We start from the raw sequence: 21,447 nt of genomic DNA, 5'->3' as shown, positions 1-21,447 counted from the left end.
ATGGAAATCAACCTGACTTTTTTTAACAGATGTGTAGCGTTTAAATATCGTAAACATGACGACGACGATATTGTGGCAGTTTTCATATCACAATATAAAGATATTGACATGATCGTTACATCCCTAGTGTGTACACACACAAATATTATTTATTCAAACCTTACATTTAAACAGGGGTGTGTAGACTTTTTTAGTTTTTACATCCATTGTATCAAAGCCTTTTCTGACCTACCTAGTTAACTGGTAGTGGCTTGTCTGTATCATTAGCATTTTGCTAATCTATAGCGCCTGGTTAGCAAATGAGCTCTTAGCTTCTCACCAATTTGTAGCGCTAGCTAGCTAGTTACCTACCGACTGTACTTACTGAGCAACCTCGCTGGTTAAAAGGTTGCTTAGTACTGACCTACGGAGCAACTTAGCTATCAGCTAGTCACTTTCTGTCCCACTCGCATGGTTACCTACCTACCATCTTAGCAACTTAGCTTGCAGCTACTCAGCTACTTGTAACCAATACTCTGTCTGCCTGCCTGAATGCTTCATGTTGTCGCGTCATCCTGCCCGCCCTCTGAGCGCTATTGATGAGGATCGTCATTAATTTGATTGGAAGGGATGAGTCACGCTTGTTCCCGACACACATTAGAGTCACAGCATTGTGGCTGTTTCGTTCCGTGAGGTCCGGGAATGCGGAGCTCTAATCCCGGGACACGTTTTAGCTGCGCCTGCACTTCTTTTGTCAGCCCCTCACTTTTACTGAACATGCGTGTGCCGCTATTGTTCCAAACATCCGACCCAACGGTCATATTTTATCTGTAACACCAGAACATCTGCTGGGTCACTGACTCAAGAGATCTGATTCACTTAAATCACTGGAGTCAGTGGTGTTTACAGTCAGATTGTGGAACAAGTTGGTGAATCAGATACCAAACTGACTCGACATGAGTCCGTGAAGCAAATGACTACATTAGTACGAAGAGTCAAAACATAAAACCCGGTTATTCTGTAACTATCCAACTCTGGTATTACAGAAAGTTGTCTAGTTGGCTAACCACAATTCCCTGTTCGATTCCCTCCACAGTGCTGCGGTTGTCCAAGAAGCGGCAAAGAAAGATAGCGCACCATGGCGGGGGCCTCTGTGAAGGTGGCGGTCCGAGTCCGCCCTTTCAACTCCAGGGAGATGAGCAAGGAGAGCAAATGCATCATCCAGATGTCAGGAAACACTACCAGTGAGTAGTAACCAACCACACTCATAGTTCAATTAGTAGTATCAGGATGGAACAGCATCTATGTTGTTTTGTCCAATAACTGTACTGTACTGATGTTCAACCATGCATTTCTTTTGGTGTGAAATTTCACCATTAGAATTTCCATAATGTCTTTTGTCATTCTACAAAGAAATACAAGAAAGTGTCTTTGACAGAAGTCTGTGCTCTACTTTGAATGCAGTTTAATAGCTCTGTCAATTGTATTTATATGGTGGTAAATGGGGCCCGACCGATATGGATTTTTTGAGGCTAATGCTGATGATAGATATTTGGCAGAAAAAACAATACAGATTACTGATTAATATGTAGATCTCAAAAGTTAAAAGCAAATTAGGAGTGTATCAAGTTTCCTTGTATTATATTATGTTACTTAGGCCACACCTTTCAGCTGACGTATGCCTTAACATACGGCAATTCATTTCTGGTTCTTAGTCCTGCCACAGTGCATAAATTTCTCTCCACACACTTATTTAATTGCCTGTAATTTTGCTGTTGAAAGTTGGATCCCCTAAAACCGCATTTGTCGACTGACTTGTGTATGCTGTCAATACGTAAACGTGCTTTATAGTACACATAGTTTTGCCTTCAGAAGAGACACTGGATATGTGGTCTGCTCGCCAAGTTAAAGCCACACGTAAATAATAGATGAAGCCTAGTGAAATATTTAACGTTTGGCCTAATTTAAACCCTTGCCCTCCCCTTTGTCGCGTCATGGCTGACTAAACGACAACATGGCGTCTCAGCTCAGCTGAGTTCACGTTCATTTAAAAACACAACTGTGATATGCAGTCACTCAACAATCTTATGTGCATCTATGTTTATGCTCTGGGAAGATACAGGCTGCTTTGTTCCCCATTATAGCTCTCTTTTACCAGGAGAATCTGGTGTGTGGTTACTCCACAATGTTGTGTCATCCATGTTTTTGTTCCATGAAACTACAATAATTATTTGTTCTCTACGTCATTTTTTGTCATTTATCTGTATTTTTCTATAATAGTACCTTTATTTCACTATATGCTGGCATGTTGTCACTGCACAATGTTGTGGCAATCTATGTTTACATTCCGGGAAGCTACACGGCTTAATTACTATGGCGAGTCTGCCTTATTATTATTTTTTTGTTTCTCAAAATATCTCCGTAATTAGTCTTGACTCCTGTAGAGTCTGATATGGCCACTCCACAATGTTATGTCTGTGCATGTTTGTGTTCCAGTGGACTACAATCACTTTCTAGTTCTGCATAGTCTGCATCATTTGTTGTTGTTGAGATGTATTTTGCCATAATATTCCCTATTTCCCCTTAGTAGACGTTAACACGTGGTCGCTCCACAGTGTTGTGTGAATCCCTGTTTAGGATACAGCGAGGTACGCGACATAACTAAATCCACCCGGACTGCCCTGTTTCTTTCTGTTTCTTGGCATTTCTCCGTAATAGTCATTATTCACTGTTTCACTGTAGACACTGACATGTAGTCAGTCACTCCACAATGTTGTGTGTTTGACCATGTCTGCTTTGGTTCGTTTGGTTCTTTTCTGTTGTGTTTTAAACCCCAGTTTCACTTGATAAGTTTATTGCAATGCAGCTTGGTGTCCACAAAAGACTCGCCCATAGACATTCCGTGTTGACTGGATGTGTCTTGGGAAGGGGTGCGTGCGCGAGTGTGTGTGTGTGTGTGTGTGTGTGTGGCAAGAGGAAGTGAGCGAGTTCATTGCTTCTGCAGTGCAAGAGTGACAGCAGCGGCACATAAACGTCTCCTTGTCTTCCCGTCGTCTTTGTTGTCATGCTGGTCGACAGGCTGCTTCCCACATGGCAGGAGAATGGCAGACATCTTCTTTTTTTTTCTTCTTTTTTAGGGTAGGGCTGTTTGGGGTTCTCCCACGCTGAGATTAATTAAGATGCAAGGCACTGAGCTGAAGCATTAAGAGGCCTCTTGTTGGATTGGAGAGCCCTTCGACCTATCTTAAAACACCAATGGAGCCCTTAAACCAAAATGACAAACTTCTCGAGTCTTTTCGGGCATGGCCTCTTGAGATTTGTTTGTGGGGCTGTTCATGATTGACATGTCTACCAAATTTCATGGTGCTCAGTGAAAAAGGCTTTGGGGTCCTGGATTTTCAAGATTCTGAGTTATTGAAGCTTTTTGTTTTTTGCTAATTTCCAAAAGTTTGCTGACAAGCTGCGCCCATATGAAATGACAACCACTCACGATACCAGCCACCAATAAGACCAGACATTAAGACCTCCTTGGGAGTATTTGGCGCTACACTGCGTAGGATAAAAATGCTTTTGAGGAATCCCTGCAAATTACAGAAAAATGGCTGCTTTGAACCAAAATGGCAGACTTCCCTTCCTCCTCTTGCAAAGCTTCTTTAGACTTTTTTTGTGGCTCTACCCGTTATAGAAACGCTGACAAAATGTCATATTGACAAGTGAAACTGGCTTCAAGGGCTGAATTTTAAAAAGTGAGAATTACTGTACTTATTATTACCTTTTACATCTAGCTTGCGCATTGGATGTCATTAGGTTGTGTGCCTGCTGTTGTGAGCGCTCAGCTGCTGCCACGCCCGCACTGCCCTCATGAAAAGAAATGTGCGCGTGGTACATGGAAGGACGTGCTCGGCGTGCTAATAGCACCGCTCAGAGTGGCGTCACCAGCAGGGCACGGCGACGGTCGCTGACGTCAGCCCACGAGCTCATTAGAACATCCGCCGCTCTAGGTCACGTCCTCAACGGCCGGCGAGTTGCTTCTTCCAACGAGACGTTCATCTTCTAAATTGACGGGCCAGTAATCGGTTTTACTGGATGACTTCCGCCTGTCCTTTTTTTCCCCTGACACATTCATCATACAATGCTTGATAAATACAATTACTAAAAATAGAATTAATACTCATTAATACTCACCAACCATGAATTTTTTTTCAAAAACAATGTAATATTTATTTTCATTTAATACAAATGGATTACAAATATGATACATTTGAGAGAACATTTTTTTATTTAAGTAAAATAAATAGTAATAAATAAGATCAAGTATTTTCCATCCATCCATCCATTTTCTTGACCGCTTATTCCTCACAAGGGTCGCGGGGGCTGCTGGCACCTATCTCAGCTGGCTCTGGGCAGTAGGCGGGGGACACCCTGGACTGGTTGCCAACCAGTCGCAGGGCACACGGAGACGAACAACCATCCACACTCACACGCACACCTAGGGACAATTCGGAGCGCCCAATTAACCTGCCATGCATGTCTTTGGAATGTGGGAGGAGACCGGAGTACCCGGAGAAGACCCACGCGGGCACGGGGAGAACATGCAAACTCCACCCAGGAAGGTCCGAGCCTGGACTCGAACCGGAGACCTCAGAACTGGGAAGCGGACGTGCTAACCACTCGACTACCGTGCCGCCCTCAAGTATTTTTATTTGCGTAATTATTTACTGCTGTGGAAAAATATCTTGGTTATTTTCTTGACCCCAGTTTATTTCATCTGTTGTCATGCACTTTTTTGATTTTGATTTTTTTTTTCTAACTAATGTTTTAAGATTTTTTTTTTAATCAATTAAAAACATGCAATAATATGTATATAATTATATATACTGGATATATAGCTTGTATCTTTAAATTTTCATATTATATTCAAAAATATTTCTAGGCATTTTTATTTTATTGAAATCTATAGTCTCAATAGTTCATCTATAAATATGATGATAATGAATAACACAAGTTTTTTAATGAGGAAAATGGTATAGATAATAATATTATCTCCTTGTCCTTCTGTCTTCTAGCCATCATCAACCCCAAACAGGCCAAAGACAACAAGAGCTTCAACTTTGATTACTCCTACTGGTCACACACCACGGTAACCTCCCATACACACAAGCACACCTAGATGCTGTACATTGTTCATATTCACAAGTATGTTTTTATTGCCACCGGCAGCCAGAGGATGTGAACTACGCATCTCAAATGCTCGTCTACAAAGACATCGGCGAGGAAATGCTGCTGCACGCCTTCGAGGGTTACAACGTCTGCATCTTTGCGTACGGCCAGACCGGCGCTGGCAAGTCCTACACCATGATGGGCAAGCAGGACGTCAAGGATCAACAGGGCATCATCCCGCTGGTACGCATGTGTAGAGATGATGACTCATCCATAAACCTTTTTCACCATGACATCACGTACTTCCAGGTGGCAGAAAAGGTGAAGTGATTTCCGATGACACCATTAGTAAACAAACCCTTTCATGTCATTTGACTGAGGCAGAATGATTCGATTTATCCTCCTCAACCTACAGGTTCGGCTGGATTCATTTAGATTTTTGTGGGGAACGAAATTCTGCTACCCGGAAGTACCCTAGTCTATTTTTGACAAACATGATAAAAAGGTCCATTATGAAGACGATTGCATGGAATCCTGATGAATGTCCTTTTCTTGCTTGCAGCTGTGTGAAGATCTCTTTACCAAAATCAACGACAACACAGACAACAGCATGTCCTACTCTGTGGAGGTAAGACCCCCACATTTTGTCCTTCTTTACATCCACTTGGCTTTTTGATGTCACACATATGACGACATTCTGGCGTGAGCAAAGCAGGAATAAAACTATGCATCTACAGGATTATATTAATCATCGATTAATCTAAATTATTTTGCAGGTTAATCAATAAATGTCAATTCATCGATGAAAAACAATTTTGACTGTAACTTGTTACTGTAATGTCCGTGCTGACTTGCTGCCTCTTGGTAGGTGAGCTACATGGAAATCTACTGCGAGCGCGTGCGCGACCTGCTTAACCCCAAGAACAAAGGCAACCTGCGGGTTCGAGAGCATCCCCTTATGGGTCCCTACGTGGAGGACCTGTCCAAGTTGGCTGTTACCTCCTACAATGACATCCAGGACCTGATGGACTCTGGCAACAAAGCCAGGTAGGGCAGACTCACGTATCTTGACTTATAGGGGCTCCAACTTGAGAGTTTTCAGCAGTCGCTTGGTCGCTTTATTTATTTTTCTTTTGGGACAACTTTTAATTTCTAATCGAAATAATGATAAGGCAAAACTTACAGATGCTTACGTGTCAATCACTAGGCCACGCCCCTGAACTAATGTGGCTCTTGAGGTCACACCCCCAATGGGAAGTATACATCAGTGCAAACATCTTAACCGGACTCCGCCCCCATTGCCGATTACTTTCCAAAATAGACCATTTGTCTGCACACCCTCCCCACCAGTTGCCGAGTTAGCAGTCGGACAATAGTACTTTAAATAATTCTGCCGACAAACTGAAGAGACTGTCTTTCTCCTGACAGGACGGTGGCCGCTACCAACATGAACGAGACCAGCAGTCGCTCACATGCCGTTTTTAACATCATCTTCACTCAGAAACGCCACGACGCTGACACTGACAACACCTCTGAGAAGGTAACACAGAAACATCATGTGGACATAACTTAAAATTAGGGATGTTCGATATCACTTTTTTTCAGACCGATACAATAAACTCTTGAGTAGTCACCAATACTGATACCAGATTCTAGTATGTAAAATCCCACCCCCCCACACACAATTTTTTTTATTTTTTAAATGACCTACAAATCCCAATATAGTATTTTCCCTTAAAATTGAATTAAATTAATGGAATTTTTCTATTCCTGTAATTTCTCATTTCTAGTTCCTGATTGTAAAATCACTAGAGTGCAGCCAATACAGGTACCGATAGCTTAAAATAAGGCTGGTATTGGTACTCACCCATCCTACTTAAAATATCTGATAGGAACTGAGGCAGGCTGGGTATATTAAATGGTGTAGCTTCCCAGAACATAAACATGAACATATACAACATTGTAGTTGACCACTGGAGGAACATGAATCGCTGTCAAAGATTGCGTCTTCACATTACGGCAAGAAAGGCGCCAATATGTCAGAGTCATTGTAATGATATGAAGAAACCCTTTTCATACTTTCTTGATTGGAGTCTCCTAAACTTTCAGGTGAGTAAAATCAGTTTGGTGGATTTGGCCGGCAGTGAGAGAGCTGATTCAACTGGAGCCAAAGGGACTAGGCTGAAGGTAGGACAGTTTTTTCCCCCCACAATTTTCACACTTTCAAATTGTCACTCACACTGACCTTACTGTGCTGGGCCACAGGAAGGAGCCAACATCAATAAATCTCTAACCACGCTGGGAAAAGTCATCTCCGCTTTGGCAGAAGTGGTAAGAATTATACTTATACATCCTTCTAATTGTACAAATAAAAACAAAACTATGTCAAAACCAGGATTGAGACAAGAACTGTTTATTTTTGTTTATGTTTCTGATGTTCACACTGTGCTTCATTTCAGGACTCTGGAACAAACAAGGTATGCCTCGTAAATGCTATTCTGTTAACTACCTAAACATCAGTTACCTGGTGGAAGTAATAACCGAGACTTAACCTACACGCAGAACAAAAAGAAGAAGAAAGTGGAAAGTTTCATTCCTTATCGCGATTCAGTGCTGACTTGGCTGCTCCGAGAGAATCTTGGTAGGGATCAGCTAACGTCTCATTAGCGCCCTTTCTCATTTAAAGTGTGCTAATGGCGCAGTGTTTCCACTTTGCGTCAGGTGGCAACTCTCGCACCGCCATGGTGGCTGCACTGAGCCCGGCGGACATCAACTATGACGAGACGCTCAGCACACTCAGGTAAAAACAGCATGTTGACAGCTCTACTTTTACCACATCTGATCCAAATGAATTTGTACTGCATTATACCAGGCTATTCTAACTCATTTGCTCCCAAAAACGTATAAATATGTTCTATATTAAATGTTTTAAGTACCCCAAAGATGTATTTATATGTTTTTTATGTTATTTTTTTATGCTAGAGTATACAGAAGGCTTTTATACAACCTCTGAACTTTAGAGAACAGTTGAAGCAAGGGTAGTTATTATAAAAACAGCCAGCAGGTAGCAGCAGAGTATAAGAGATCAACCAGGGCCATGTTGCAAACAAGCTGATTTCCCCACAGCTCTAAACAGATTTCTGAATAATTATGAAACTTAGCTATATTGTAATGCTAATTGCTGCAAACCAAAAACAGATAGAAATATACTTTTTTTCCTGATGAAACAAGAGACTCTAGTCTTTCTTTTGGTAGGTTCCATGATTTTATAGCAATAGAACGCAATATTCTGTGGGCCTTGCAAAATCAGTCAAAATCCAGTAAAAGTTAATTACATCACCACAGGTACAAAAAAAGTGCCCCAAAATGGAACCCTGGGGAACTCCATCTAAAAGGAGAGTCAAAAGATGCTAAATGTAATTCACCAAGAGAGACATAAATGCTCTATCTTCCTAACTTGTGGTAATGTGTGTTCATGATGGCAGGTATGCCGACCGCGCCAAGCAAATCCGCTGCAATGCAGTCATCAACGAGGACCCCAACAACCGTCTGGTGCGTGAGCTGAAGGAGGAGGTGTCCCGCCTCAAAGACCTGCTCTTCGCCCAGGGCCTGGGTGACATCATCGAGAGTGAGCGCACACTTTTATGGGCTTAGTGTCTTTGAAGTTGTGTGGACATTATAACTACATGGAAATTAGAACATATGTTGGAAACTTTTGAACAACTGCTGTTTTAACCAAGGAGCATTACTTCCAAACATACCATGCAACATTTCTCATAGGCATAGACCTTCTCTGCTTCTTCTTTTTGCTCTCAATTATGCTGCATCTACAGCCAGTAGAGCTCAGTGCTGCCCCGGAATGTTGTGGCACAACATGGTACTACTCTATTAGCCTGCAACTCCACAATTGGACTTGCCTGTAAAACCCATTAAAAAATATGATCATTAAAAATCACTAATGATGAAATGATATCCTGCTAGGTTTTACTATGGTAGAATAATGTTAGAGGCAGTAAATAATGGTGAATTGGAGAATGAGGTCTTTAGCCAAAGGTCCCTGTCTTATTCTGTCTCTCTGTGTCTCTCTTCAAGCATTTCGAGGGTCTGCTGCTGAGATTGAGGGTTTGAAACGTGTGTTGCTTTTGGTTTCTCGCTCATCTGCCAGCTTTGCATCGCATTTAAATGCCAGCTTTACTTGTGCTTTACCCATCATCTGACATTTAACTGATTCACTGCCAGCCGTTTTAAAAGTAGAGTCTTCTTTCACCAGAAAAAGTTTGTTTAAATCTTTTTTTGTCCTTTAGTAAGCAGTGGAATGTTTTCTTTAAAATCAATGGTTTCTGACCAAAAAGTTTTTAAAGAAACATGTCTAGTAGAACAGTGACTTTGATGCAAATATTTTATGTCTTTGTGACACCTCAAACTATAAAATACGAAGGCTTTTGATTGCTAAATAATAATTTATAGATACATAACTAAGGAATACGCTGTCAGCGATGCTGACTCACCTCACGTGGCTCACGTTAAACGGCAGTGCTTCCGCACAGAAATGACACAGCTGATGGTTGGGCTGTAGCAATTAAACAACAACAAAAAAACAATTACAGCAAAACCGTAGTACTGAAATGAGATGCACTGGTAATCAGTCACAGAAATGGCCTCGCTGTTATATTTCATTTGTGTTGACTGTAATCCTCGCTTATCTGAGCTGGCGTCTGAGCAAAATACATTTTGCAGCTTGTTTATTTTTAGCTTGATGGCCGCAGTGTTCCATCTTTTTTTGTTGTTGCTTCCTGGCTTGTTTGTCGCACGATGAGAGTAATGATAACGGTAAAGGCCCCAGTTATCAATCAAAGTTTTGCTCTCCTTCTCTGTCTCGCGCTTCCCACAGTGACCAATGCCATGACGGGTATGAGTCCCTCGCCATCGTTGTCGGCCCTTTCCAGCCGCGCCGGCTCCATTGCCAGTCTGCACGACCGCATCATGTTCAGCCCGGCCAACGAGGAAGCCATCGAGCGTCTGAAGGTGATTGTGGTGGCGGAATTGAAAACATGAAAATTGATTTTGAAAATTCAGGCCCAAAGCCAGTTTCCATGGAAATATATAAATGCTCCAACTCTGCTTTTTTTTTTTCATCAGGAAACTGAGAAAATCATCGCAGAGCTCAATGAGACATGGGAAGAGAAACTTCGAAGGACTGAAGCCATTCGAATGGAACGGTGAGCTCCAACTATCCGCCGCTGACAAAAACACACACATCATGCAAACATCTTGGTACGTAGCGATTAGCATCTTGCAGCTAACTCAGGCGTGCCCTTCATCCACAGAGAGGCCCTGCTGGCAGAAATGGGCGTGGCCATGCGTGAGGACGGTGGCACAGTCGGCGTCTTCTCCCCCAAGAAGGTAATCAGACATCCACTGAGATGACTTCTCCAAGTGCATTGACACATTTGAAGGATAAACGGCCTCTTTATCCGCCCCTTAAGCCGTCAGACAGCCACAGAAAGCCCCAGGCTGTGTTTATTGACACTGTCGGGCTGTTTTCCCCTAACGAGGTTTGTAGCCGAGAAGTGTGCGGGTGCTTTTGAGTCTCTGACCTTCATTAAGTTTTATCTCGAGATCTCCCGAGACCGCCTGACAGGGTTTGAAGACAAGATAAAGCTCGCTCTATCTGCATGTTTTTTTTCTTTATGAGATTGCTTTGTGTGGGCGCTGTGATATGCAGTGTTTGCATAATGTTCATAATTCATAAAGGGATCGTAAAGAGGCAGACAGAAATTGACTTGTACAGACTCATTTTATTGTTTTACGTTCCCCCTCAGACGCCTCATCTGGTGAACCTGAACGAGGACCCTCTCATGTCCGAGTGCTTGCTATACTACATTAAGGATGGAATCACAAGGTCAGATGCTTATTATTAATTAGCTATATTGCTATATGCTGCTTGTTATCAGATAAAGCAGCCTGTTCTGGTCAATTTCTACTGCACCGCTGCACCGGTACTTTGGGTAACTTGGATAAGTCACTAAACAATGGACTTTTACGTTGTTTCCCCACTTAAGTGTTTTAAGATCATAAAACTAACGTAAAAATCAGACTAAGACAACCCAAGTAAACATAAACTTCAGTTTTTAAATGGGGATTTTAGTGACTAACGAGGGGGGGACAGAGGTCGGGAATCAAAGCTACCTGACCCTGGATGATAAAGTATTTGCCCCCTCCCCCCTTCTTAAATCATGAATTTATTGTGGCCTATCAAATTTTTCAGTTCATTTTTCACTGACCACACCCAAGCCTGATTATCTTCAGACCTGTTCAATCAAGAAATCTCCTTAATAGAACAAGGAGAACTAACAAGAAAATATTTTTCAGGGTGGGCCGCGTGGATGCCGCAAGCCGCCAGGACATCGTCCTTAGCGGGCACTTCATCAAGGATGAGCACTGCACGTTCACCAGCTCCACTGGACCGCAGGGAGAAAGTGAGTGATCTTCACGTTTAGAACCAGACAGGCGTTGTTGTGGTCTCACGTTGTTGCCGTCTTTGTTGCCGAGTAGCCGTTGTCCTGGAGCCCTGCGAAGGAGCCGAAACCTACGTCAACGGCAAGAGAGTGACGGAGGCCACAGTCCTCAAATCAGGTCAGAAAAATGTAATGCTTTTATCTTAAAAAATATTGACAACATTTCTCTGTTGGTCAAACTAACTGACCAACAAACTACTGTGTTACAATCCCAATTTAGTATCATCAAATGTACACATACACATTGGCCTTGATATGGTGCTACTGTGACATTCAGGAAATCGTATCATCCTGGGCAAGAGCCACGTGTTCCGCTTCAACCACCCCGTGCAGGCGCGGGCCGAGAGGGAGAGGACCCCGTGCGCCGAGACCCCCGCAGAGCCCGTGGACTGGGCCTTTGCCCAGAGGGAGCTGCTGGAGAAGCAAGGCATCGACATGAAGCAAGAGATGGAGCAGAGGTAAACAAATTGAGGTCGTAGACTGTACATGGGAGTACAAATGAATGCTTAAACTTACAATGTTTGTGTTTAGGCTGCAAGAGCTGGAGGATCAATATCGCAAAGAAAGAGAGGAGGCCAACAACCTGCTAGAGCAGCAAAGACTTGTATGTCACTCACCTTTCCAAAAGACGACTAGGATGACTGTTAGATATGAAGAACTACGTGAAATACAATAAAAAAATTGCTTTTTGTTAGCGGGCATGCTACTTCCTGGTTCATGACCTAGATACTCTGGATGCTACCATTCATGCCATTGTGACTGGCAACTAGTGAAAATAAATTCATTTATTTTTTTAAGTTATCTAGATAACTGACTAACTAACCAACTAACTAGCCAACCAACTGACATTCTGACCACCGACGAACCAACCGACCAACTTACCGGTAAATGATTTTTTGACTTTATGACTGACTGAATGAGCATTTGACTGACCAACTGACTGCCTAACTAATACTACTAATAACTAACGGACCACTCAACAAAGTAACTAGCCATCTTATTAACTGACATTTGCAGACGAAACAACCAATTAACTCATTCAGTCCCAGTCATTTTCAGTGGAGCAACCCCCTGTCGGTCATAATATATAATATGTTTTTTCAATTGATCTCATGATCTTATCTATGAATAAAGCATGAGGTCCCATTATTTTTCAGGATTATGAGAGCAAGCTAGAAGCGCTTCAAAAACAGGTGGATCGTTATTACCCAGAAGCTCCCGAGGAAGAGGAGGAGCCAGCAGAGGAAGGTAGCGCATGACGCTAATTGAAACTTGCATGTCGCGTGAGTGAAAGCTGAACTTCGATGTTGGTGCCGTACTCCCAGTTCAGTGGAGCGAGCGGGAACGAGAGCTGGCCGAGTGGAGCTTTCGCAGGTGGAGGTGCTACCAGTTCACTTCCCTGCGGGATCTCCTGTGGGGTAACGCCATTTTCCTCAAGGAGGCAAACGCCATCAGTGTGGAGCTCAAGAAGAAGGTAAAACAGCTGTATGGCTACAACGTCAACACCGTTAGCTGCCATGACGCTTACAAGGCATTTGCTTGTGCCCGGCAGGTTCAGTTCCAGTTCGTGCTGTTGACCGACACCCTCTATTCGCCGCTCCCGCCTGACCTGCTGCCGCCTGACGCCGGCAAAGAGCGCGAGAGGCGAATCTTTCCGCAAACCATCGTTGCTGTAGAGGTGCAGGACCAGAAGAATGGAGCCACTCACTACTGGACACTGGAAAAACTCAGGTTATCATAGAATTGTAAAATTCTGGGAATTTTCAAAGATGGGAGGTCATGAGAATAATGGTGATTGTGAAAGTTGAAGCGTTACTTTTAATAGGAACGTTTTTCGTCTTCGTTCATTTAAAGGGAGAGTCAACCCAGAAAAATGTTTTTGACAAGAATATTTTCTATGCAACCCCGCTAGTCAAAATACGCTATTCTACTTAATAATGCGTTAGTGGAATATGAGTTAAGCAGCAGTTTTTGTCTGTATCACGAGGCGGCCATTTTGCCACTTTCTGTTGAGTGAAAATGACATCACCGTTGCTCAGGTCTCAGGTAACAACCAATCACAGCTCAGCTTCAGAAAACAGGTAAGCTGTGGCAAGTGGCAAAATGGCCGCCCTCTGAGATGCGTAAAAACTGCTGTATTTTGCTTCATAACTCATATTCCACAAATGTAATATTAATCTGAATGCCATGTTTAGAGTAGTGAGGTCACATATATTATTTTCAAGAAATGTTTAAGGTTGACTTCCACTTTAAAACTCTTGTTTGAGCATTTTATCTTGTGAAGCCAAAATGTAAGGTACAAGCTTTCCATTAAAGGGATACTTCTCTTATTTAGCCTATTATAGCAATAAAAAGTTAATATTGTGTCTATAATTAATTTGATACTTTCATTATTTTTCACGTACAATTAGTACCTTTAAAAACACATTTTGCAACTTGCTGTCGACTGAAAATGACATCACAAAGGCTCGGGTAACCAATCACAGCTCAGCTTGTGAATGTGTTTTTAAAGGAACTAATTGTACATGAAAAATAATGAAAATATCAAATTTATTATAGGCAAAATATTGTTTGACTGCCAAAAATGGATAAATAAGTAAAGTATCCCTTTAAATTACCCTCAAATGCAGGCAAATATTGATTTGTAAAAAAGTCTGGTTTATCACCTTTGTACACGTGGTTTTGACTAACAATGATACACAATTCAATTCGCGCTAATTTAAATAAAATATGATTCACCTCAGTTACGATATTGACCAAAACAAATGTTATCCTTGCAGGCAACGACTTGATCTCATGCGGGAGATGTACGACCGCGCCGCCGAGGTTCCCCCTGCCACAGCCATCGCCTCCTCAACGTGTACGAATTCCACCACCGATGACGGCGAAGGCGCCATGACGGGCGGTGATCCTTTTTACGACCGCTTCCCGTGGTTCCGTCTGGTGGGCAGGTACGCTCTGACCATGGGGTTAAAAAAATCACCATCCTTAAAAATGTATTTTTCTCCCCACTGGACATCAAAGCTCATCATCGTGACGATAGCGGCGAAACATTTTCCCGCCTGGTTGTTGTTGCATCCCGTCCTGGTGTGCATCCACTAACAGGCGGGGGCCCATCCATACTCAGTGTGTGCTTTCTCTCTACTAACCCGCTTCCCTCAGAAACCCTCTTTTCAACACGTGCATGAGCGAGCGCATGAGTGACCCCACCCCGTCCCCCACCCTCTCCGCCTCCGAGACCACCGACTCCCCTCAGCGGGAGGTTCGCGGCGGCGGCGAGGACGACGAGTCGGAGGAGCTGGACGATGATATCTTTTTGGATGAGCCGAGCTCGGAGCTGGCGGGAGAGGAGGAGGAGGAGGAGGAGGATGATGAGGATGAGGAGGAGCGAGAGCTGTGCCGAGGCTCCAGCGAAGGCCAGGATCCCTTTTACGACCGCTCGCCATTATTCAGTGTAGTGGGAAGGTTGGTGAGGTTTACGGGGAGAGAGCGCGCGCTGGTGGGCGAAACTAGCTCTTTCACGCTGAGACGCCTTTACAAATGACGGGTGGGATAGAGTGTGTGTTTTTCGGATGGAGCTACGGCACAGGATGGGCAAGCTATTGTGCTGAAGATTGAAGAACATAGATTAGGTCAAGAAAAAAAAAAACTTACCCTAAATAGGTGAAAATCTGTCGCAATTGCTTGTTTGGTCTTAATCAGAATGTCATGTTTAGACTAGTGAAGTCACATATAAAATTATTGTCAAGACATGTAACATATCATTCTCAAGAAATGTTTAAAGGGATACTTGAATCATTGAACCATTTTCAGCAGTAAAAGTTAGTATTTTGTCCAGAATGAATTGGATAACTACATTCTTTTTCTTACCTTTAAAAACATTTTTTTCCCACTTGTTGTCGACTGAAGATGACATCACAGTTCCTGTTCCACGTGACCTGTGCTGAGGAAGTAGGTAACAACCTATCATGGCCCAGTTTGCTGACGAAACTCAGAAAACAGGTGAGCCATGATTGGCCATTACATACTTCCTCAGCACAGATGATGTCATCTTCAGTCGACAGCAAGTAGAAAAAAATACTTTTTAACTCATACAAGCCCAAAAACGTGTAAAAACCTTTTTAATACTTTGTCATTCACTCCCAAAAACGTCTTTACACGTTTTTTGTTTGTTTGTTTTGTTTTTCTTTATGCAAGAGCATACTGAAGGCTTTGATGCAGCTTTTGACATGAAGAGGTAGCTTAAAGCAATGAGAGTTATTAAAAACACGGCCAGCAGGTGGCAGCAGAGTATAAGAGATCAGCCAGGGCAACATCCAGGAATGTGAATATTGCTGAAACTTGATATATTCTAATGCTAATGTTACAAAAATATATATTTTTTCCTGATGAAAGAAGTTACTCTAATCTTTCTTTTTGTAGGTTCCATGTTTTTATAGCAATAGAACACAATGTTCTGTGGGCATAGCAAAATCTGTGAAAAGGGGGTTTCTTCAATGAAAATGACTGGGAGTCAATGAGTTAATAAAGGTATTGATTGTACACAAAAAAAAATAATGTAGTTGTCAAATTCATTCTGGACAAAATACTAACTTTTGACTGCTAAAATGGCTCAATGAGTCAAGTACTGTCCCTTCCACATAAAGATGTAACTTACTCAAATATTTCTATACAAATACCCGATGCTGGAGTAGACATTTCTGGGCTTTTATTTTTATGACTATTTGCTGTCCTCAATCCCATTTTCATTGCTAACGACTGTAACGCGCCAACTCTCATGTTATGTAACAGCTGGGACGGGACCATACCAAGCAAATCTCAACGAGCTGCTTGTGTTGCGTGTGTCTCGTCTGACATGTCTAATCACAACGACGCAGGAAGTTGACGTCTCAAGTTGAAAGAGCTGGTTTCTACCTCAGCCGTCTCTTTTTAGGCATGCCAGAGCACAAGTCCTTTCATTTTTATTTGTTGAATTAATGTATTTCGTTGTTGTGGCCGCCTCGTGGCCTTGACGAGGTGTCCTTTTGATTTGATTAGTCGGCTGTGTGGCTGATCCATGTTTGCCCCGCCCTTACCCTGTATGATGATGATGATGATGATGATTTTTGTGTTATTTGAACGTCTAAAAAAACCGCATTATTTAATTTATTTATTTTTGTCCTGAGCATGCCTTTCTTAACACCTCACCAATCTTGTCATAAGCCTGCCCCCCGCCGTCCTTCTGTTTTAACACCCTTAAATGTCTACCCCCTCAAATTGGCACATGGAGATGTGGTGCAGTCCAATTATGTGTTTAGAAAACATTGCATATAATTTTCTTTTGGCAATTTATACACACTGTTTATGAAAACAAAATGGTTTAAAATGTTAAGACTGTTGCCAAAACAGAACAAATCAAACATCAGAAGAAAATTAGGACTGGAAAAGACACAATGGGTGCCAAAATTAAACCAATATGAAGCCAGCTCATTCCTAAAAATGGTTGCTTATGCATTCATTTCGTGGTAAAATCTAATCTTACATAATTATATTGATCCTCATAAATATTCAGATATTTAATGGCATAATATTGATTATTTTAGTGTCATAAAAATGTCAATTTTAGCGACATGTTTGTAGTTAACTATGAATAAAATAATTCAATAAATATGTATTCAATTATATATTTATTTTCCATTTATTAATTATAGGGTGGAATGAAATCTTAAATATTACAATGATCATTTAACAAGAGTTTAATTACTGATTTTTGTACATATGTTTGGTGACCTTTTCAATTAATTTATGTCATTGTTATGGATTTATTTGTATTTTTAATTTAAGTGGAATTTGTATGGTAATTTTCATACCAAAATTACATTACATTACAACTAAATGATGTAAAATAACACACTAAGTTACCCATTAATTAGTTGCATAGGTAAATATTAAACCTATATAATTAATAATTTGTTTTGCAAGCATTATTTTTCAATTTGTATTTCTCTAAATAAATAAAGCTATGTTCTTAAAAAAACTGTAATAAAATGTAATTGAAAAAATTATATAATTAAGATTATATGCAATTAATAGATAATTCTGATACAATAGTAGTGAAATGATTTTTTTTTTTTATTTCATTATACTGTGGTGTTTTAGATTGTGTAGTTAAGCAGCATAAATTTATTTAATTTTGGCACAACATTTAATGATGAAAGCAGCACAGCTATTATACCAGACTGCAATTACAATTTATATGTGGTGCACCTCTCTCCTGCACCCTCAGTTATGTTTTAAGGAAGTACTCACATGTAGCTTTTGTAGAGAAAAATTACGGTAATTATGATACCAGAGTTGCACTACTTTCTTAATTTGGTGCACCCACTGGACGCACCACTGTTGGGTAATCCCTGACCGAAAGCAAGCCAATAAAAAAAAATCTTTAATATGACAGTGTAAGCAAGAGTAAAGGGCAGCCATGGCCATCGCTCAAGAGCAGTCCCAGCTTGTGTTTGGTTGCTTCGCAGCTCAATGTTATTTGTTTTGCGATTTGCCATATTGGCTCGCTTGACTCTATCATTTCGTCCTCCTCCTCTTTCATTTCCTCTCCAGGTCTTTTGTGTACTTGAGCAACCTGCTGTACCCCGTTCCCCTGGTGCACCGCGTGGCCGTCGTGAGCGAGAAGGGCGACGTGAAGGGTTTCCTGCGCGTGGCAGTGCAGGCCATATCCGGTAAGGCTGTGCGAGGAGGGGGCGGGGCTATGTGAAGAGGCTGTGTGCGATTGGCTGAAAAATGCTTTTGTTTACTCTCCCCAGCCGATGAGGAAGCACCCGATTACGGTTCAGGGGTGCGACAATCGGGCACTGCCAAGATCTCCTTTGAAGATCAACAATATGAAAAGGTATGTAAACAATCTTGGGTCTAGGTAGAGTCGAGAGGTACGAGGACTTCCTCTAGTATGGTCCACCTCAAATAGATCTTGATTCTGTGTATGTCAAATGATTAACTGGATTTTGCTTCTTTTTTTTTTCCTCGGCTGAGTGTTAATTTCGTCAATGAAAACTAAACAAAAATAATTACATATAAGAATAATTTAAATTTTTCACTGGACTAAAACTAGACTCTAAAACCCTCACTAATAAATCATTTTTATTTTAGCATTTTTGTCGACTAATGAAGACGAGACGACTAAGACGGACTAAAATCTATGGACGTTTTAGTTCATAAACAAAAACGAGATGAAAATTTTATGATTTTGTAAAATCCCGTTTCTGCTAATCAGTCACTGACACTGTCATGTGGCACACAGTGACACGCCCCCTTTCAAATCTGCAGCTAGCGAGTGCAAGGCGCACAAACATTGGACAGACAGGAGGTGCATTCATGGTGAACGGTTGGAAAAATAAGTCAATTATAGTTATAATTTAACATTAATCCAACGGCTAGAACGTTCCAACAACAATGTTAATCCAACCGCTAACTAATGCTGGCTAACTTACTAGCTCGTAAAATAGAACCATAGTAGTCACGTGTTGATAAACTGTAATTGTGTGTAAAGTTGTTTTTCATCAAAAAGGTGAGAGAAAATTTTATGTGAAATAGTTTTAGATCTGGAATGTTCAACATTATCTGCTCTCAAAAAAATAAACAGGGGTAAAATGATTGTCCTGACTAAAACTAGACTAAATAGTTGGCATTTTTTGTTGACTAAAACTAGACAACTAAAATGACCTTTTCTTGGACTGAAATAAAGACTAAAATGCTACATTTATAATCGACTAAAAATTGATTAAATTAAAACGGGATGAGGTTGACTGACTATGATAAAAACTCACAAGCATGATTGAAATTGGACTAAAATTGAGACTAAATTTTAAAACGAGAGATAAAATTAACAGTACCTCCCCTGCAGTTTCAGTCAGAGTCCTGCCCGGTGGGTCTGTCCCGCACTGGAGTATCCCAAGAGGAGCTTCGCATCGTGGAGGGCGAGGGGCAGAGCGCGGAGACGGGACCCTCGGCGGACGAAGTCAACAATAACACATGTGAGAGGATGAATATTATCAGCATAACAGCGATATATTTCATGAAAGCGGGTCAACAATTGAGCTCGAGGGGAACATGTACAAAGAAAAGAGAACTGGACCAAGGATGGACCCCTGAAGGACTCCGCGATAATGAAGAATCCAGGCTGTTGTCTAACGCGTGTTTGTTTTCTTGTGGCAGCTGGCGGTGATGAGGACGACGTGGCAGGGAAGTCGGGACAGGACGGCCAAGTCGACGTGACAGCTGAGCATCTGAAGATTGGGAACATTTTTACCTTCCGTGTGACTGTGCTGCAAGCATCCAACATCGCCGCTGAGTATGCTGACATCTTCTGCCAGTTCAAGTAAGACATTCCTCCAAAGAAAAAGTTTCGAAAAAAATTGTAATACTGTTCTAGTTAAAAAAAATAGTATTTTCATGATTTTAGCTTGTGTGTCCTGTCTTATTGTGTTGTTTCTTGTGCACAGCTTCATCCACCGACACGACGAAGCCTTCTCCACAGAACCCTTGAAGAACACGGGCCGTGGACCCCCGCTGGGCTTTTACCACGTGCAGAATGTAGCAACCGATGGGTTGATGATCATCATGATAATGGGGTGTCGTAGTTTGTTCTAGAGTAGCTTTGATTGTGCCTTGTATTTCGCTTCAGATCGCCGTCGAAGTGACCAAATCATTCGTGGACTACATCAGCATTCAGCCGATTGTGTTCGAGGTGTTTGGACACTACCAGAAACAAGCTTTTCTTCCTCTCTGTAAAGATGTCATCAGGTAACTTTTTTTTTATTATTATTATTATCTATCAGCTGTATTATAAAATGGATTTAATTTGAATGAATTCATCAAAATGCTACACAGAGTGCAGCGGTAAAACAAAGTGAAAATCATTTAAGGCAAATTTTGCATAATTATTAAAAAATTCATAATGTTCCCGTCGTCGTCATGGTCACGATATTTACAAGTTGCACATCTGTTAAAAAAGTCATGCAGATTTACATTTGGTGGCTAAGTTTTTTTTTAGTGCAGTTTAATTTTCATTAGGGATGTTTTGGCCCTTCTATGTTTAAAATACACTATTTATCAGATGAAGAGGATTGTAATATGCTTGTGAAGCGAGTCAATATGTGGAGGAACTAAATATGTGCTTGCATTAGCGAGTAAGCGCCTCAATATTAACTGTTATTAGAGATTGGAGGTAGTTTATTATGTATTGCTGTTATGTACAAAAGCACAATATTGTCTTTTTTTTTTTTTTTTTAGTATGAGCTCGTTTTTTTGTTTTTTTTTACAATATTGTGACCTTTTTTAATTATCGTATCGTGAGCTTCATATCGTAATAGTGTGTCGTGATATTTGATTATCGTTACATCCCTACATATAATATGAAACGCCATTGACTAATAGCAATTAGCATAGATGGTAATTATAAACGCTCACTTTGCGAAATGCTTTAATACTACTTTAACACACTCTTCTTTATCTATAGTCCACTGCGGCCCTGCAGGAGACAGTTCCCCCGTGTGATGCCTCTGTCCAAACCAGGTAAAGAAAACAAAAACAAAAGCACAACATTGTCTGTTTTGTGGATATTGTTGTGATGGTGCGCCGGCAGTCGCGTGTCAGACATGTTGGTGTCGTTGGCTGTTGAGCAGCAGACTCGGAGCAGAGCCAGGAGAAAACACTGGAGCTGATCCGCTACCTGGTGCCCGACGTGCTCAACGGGACGCTGGTGGACTCACTGTCAGGCCACGCCCTCTCCGCCGCCGGCCTG

The 21,447-nt window shown here is 41.5% G+C and overlaps 1 protein-coding gene across 6 annotated transcripts in view; it reads left to right on the top strand.

Moving 5' to 3' along the window:
• kif1aa (kinesin family member 1Aa) overlaps nucleotides 1–21,447 on the top strand; it is a 36,230-nt gene that overhangs the window by 1,736 nt on the left and 13,047 nt on the right. For 2 of the 6 annotated variants that reach the window (XM_077534081.1, XM_077534080.1), the window contains exons 2-33: nucleotides 1,076–1,223; nucleotides 5,046–5,119; nucleotides 5,200–5,382; nucleotides 5,702–5,767; nucleotides 6,008–6,186; nucleotides 6,568–6,679; nucleotides 7,249–7,326; nucleotides 7,405–7,470; nucleotides 7,599–7,616; nucleotides 7,702–7,780; nucleotides 7,861–7,939; nucleotides 8,625–8,767; nucleotides 10,031–10,164; nucleotides 10,279–10,358; nucleotides 10,467–10,542; nucleotides 10,962–11,041; nucleotides 11,512–11,618; nucleotides 11,695–11,775; nucleotides 11,935–12,115; nucleotides 12,189–12,261; nucleotides 12,815–12,905; nucleotides 12,983–13,131; nucleotides 13,210–13,388; nucleotides 14,438–14,608; nucleotides 14,820–15,122; nucleotides 18,249–18,367; nucleotides 18,452–18,537; nucleotides 19,549–19,678; nucleotides 19,860–20,022; nucleotides 20,147–20,237; nucleotides 20,329–20,447; nucleotides 21,163–21,218. In XM_077534081.1, the coding sequence (XP_077390207.1) occupies nucleotides 1,118–1,223; nucleotides 5,046–5,119; nucleotides 5,200–5,382; nucleotides 5,702–5,767; nucleotides 6,008–6,186; nucleotides 6,568–6,679; nucleotides 7,249–7,326; nucleotides 7,405–7,470; nucleotides 7,599–7,616; nucleotides 7,702–7,780; nucleotides 7,861–7,939; nucleotides 8,625–8,767; nucleotides 10,031–10,164; nucleotides 10,279–10,358; nucleotides 10,467–10,542; nucleotides 10,962–11,041; nucleotides 11,512–11,618; nucleotides 11,695–11,775; nucleotides 11,935–12,115; nucleotides 12,189–12,261; nucleotides 12,815–12,905; nucleotides 12,983–13,131; nucleotides 13,210–13,388; nucleotides 14,438–14,608; nucleotides 14,820–15,122; nucleotides 18,249–18,367; nucleotides 18,452–18,537; nucleotides 19,549–19,678; nucleotides 19,860–20,022; nucleotides 20,147–20,237; nucleotides 20,329–20,447; nucleotides 21,163–21,218 (3,652 nt within the window). In that variant the 5' untranslated portion in view covers nucleotides 1,076–1,117. Of the gene's footprint in view, nucleotides 1–1,075; nucleotides 1,224–5,045; nucleotides 5,120–5,199; nucleotides 5,383–5,701; nucleotides 5,768–6,007; nucleotides 6,187–6,567; nucleotides 6,680–7,248; nucleotides 7,327–7,404; nucleotides 7,471–7,598; nucleotides 7,617–7,701; nucleotides 7,781–7,860; nucleotides 7,940–8,624; nucleotides 8,768–9,231; nucleotides 9,271–10,030; nucleotides 10,165–10,278; nucleotides 10,359–10,466; nucleotides 10,543–10,961; nucleotides 11,042–11,511; nucleotides 11,619–11,694; nucleotides 11,776–11,934; nucleotides 12,116–12,188; nucleotides 12,262–12,814; nucleotides 12,906–12,982; nucleotides 13,132–13,209; nucleotides 13,389–14,437; nucleotides 14,609–14,819; nucleotides 15,123–18,248; nucleotides 18,368–18,451; nucleotides 18,538–19,548; nucleotides 19,679–19,859; nucleotides 20,023–20,146; nucleotides 20,238–20,328; nucleotides 20,448–21,162; nucleotides 21,219–21,447 lie in introns of all 6 variants that reach the window. The other 4 variants (XM_077534083.1, XM_077534082.1, XM_077534079.1 and 1 more) reach the window with 3 other exon arrangements.

This window comes from Festucalex cinctus, chromosome 10 (genome assembly GCF_051991245.1).
Source record: "Festucalex cinctus isolate MCC-2025b chromosome 10, RoL_Fcin_1.0, whole genome shotgun sequence".
Classification (NCBI taxonomy): Eukaryota; Metazoa; Chordata; class Actinopteri; order Syngnathiformes; family Syngnathidae; genus Festucalex; species Festucalex cinctus.
The sequence above is the reverse complement of the archived record's forward strand: the minus strand, read 5'-3'. Positions and strand labels throughout refer to the sequence as shown.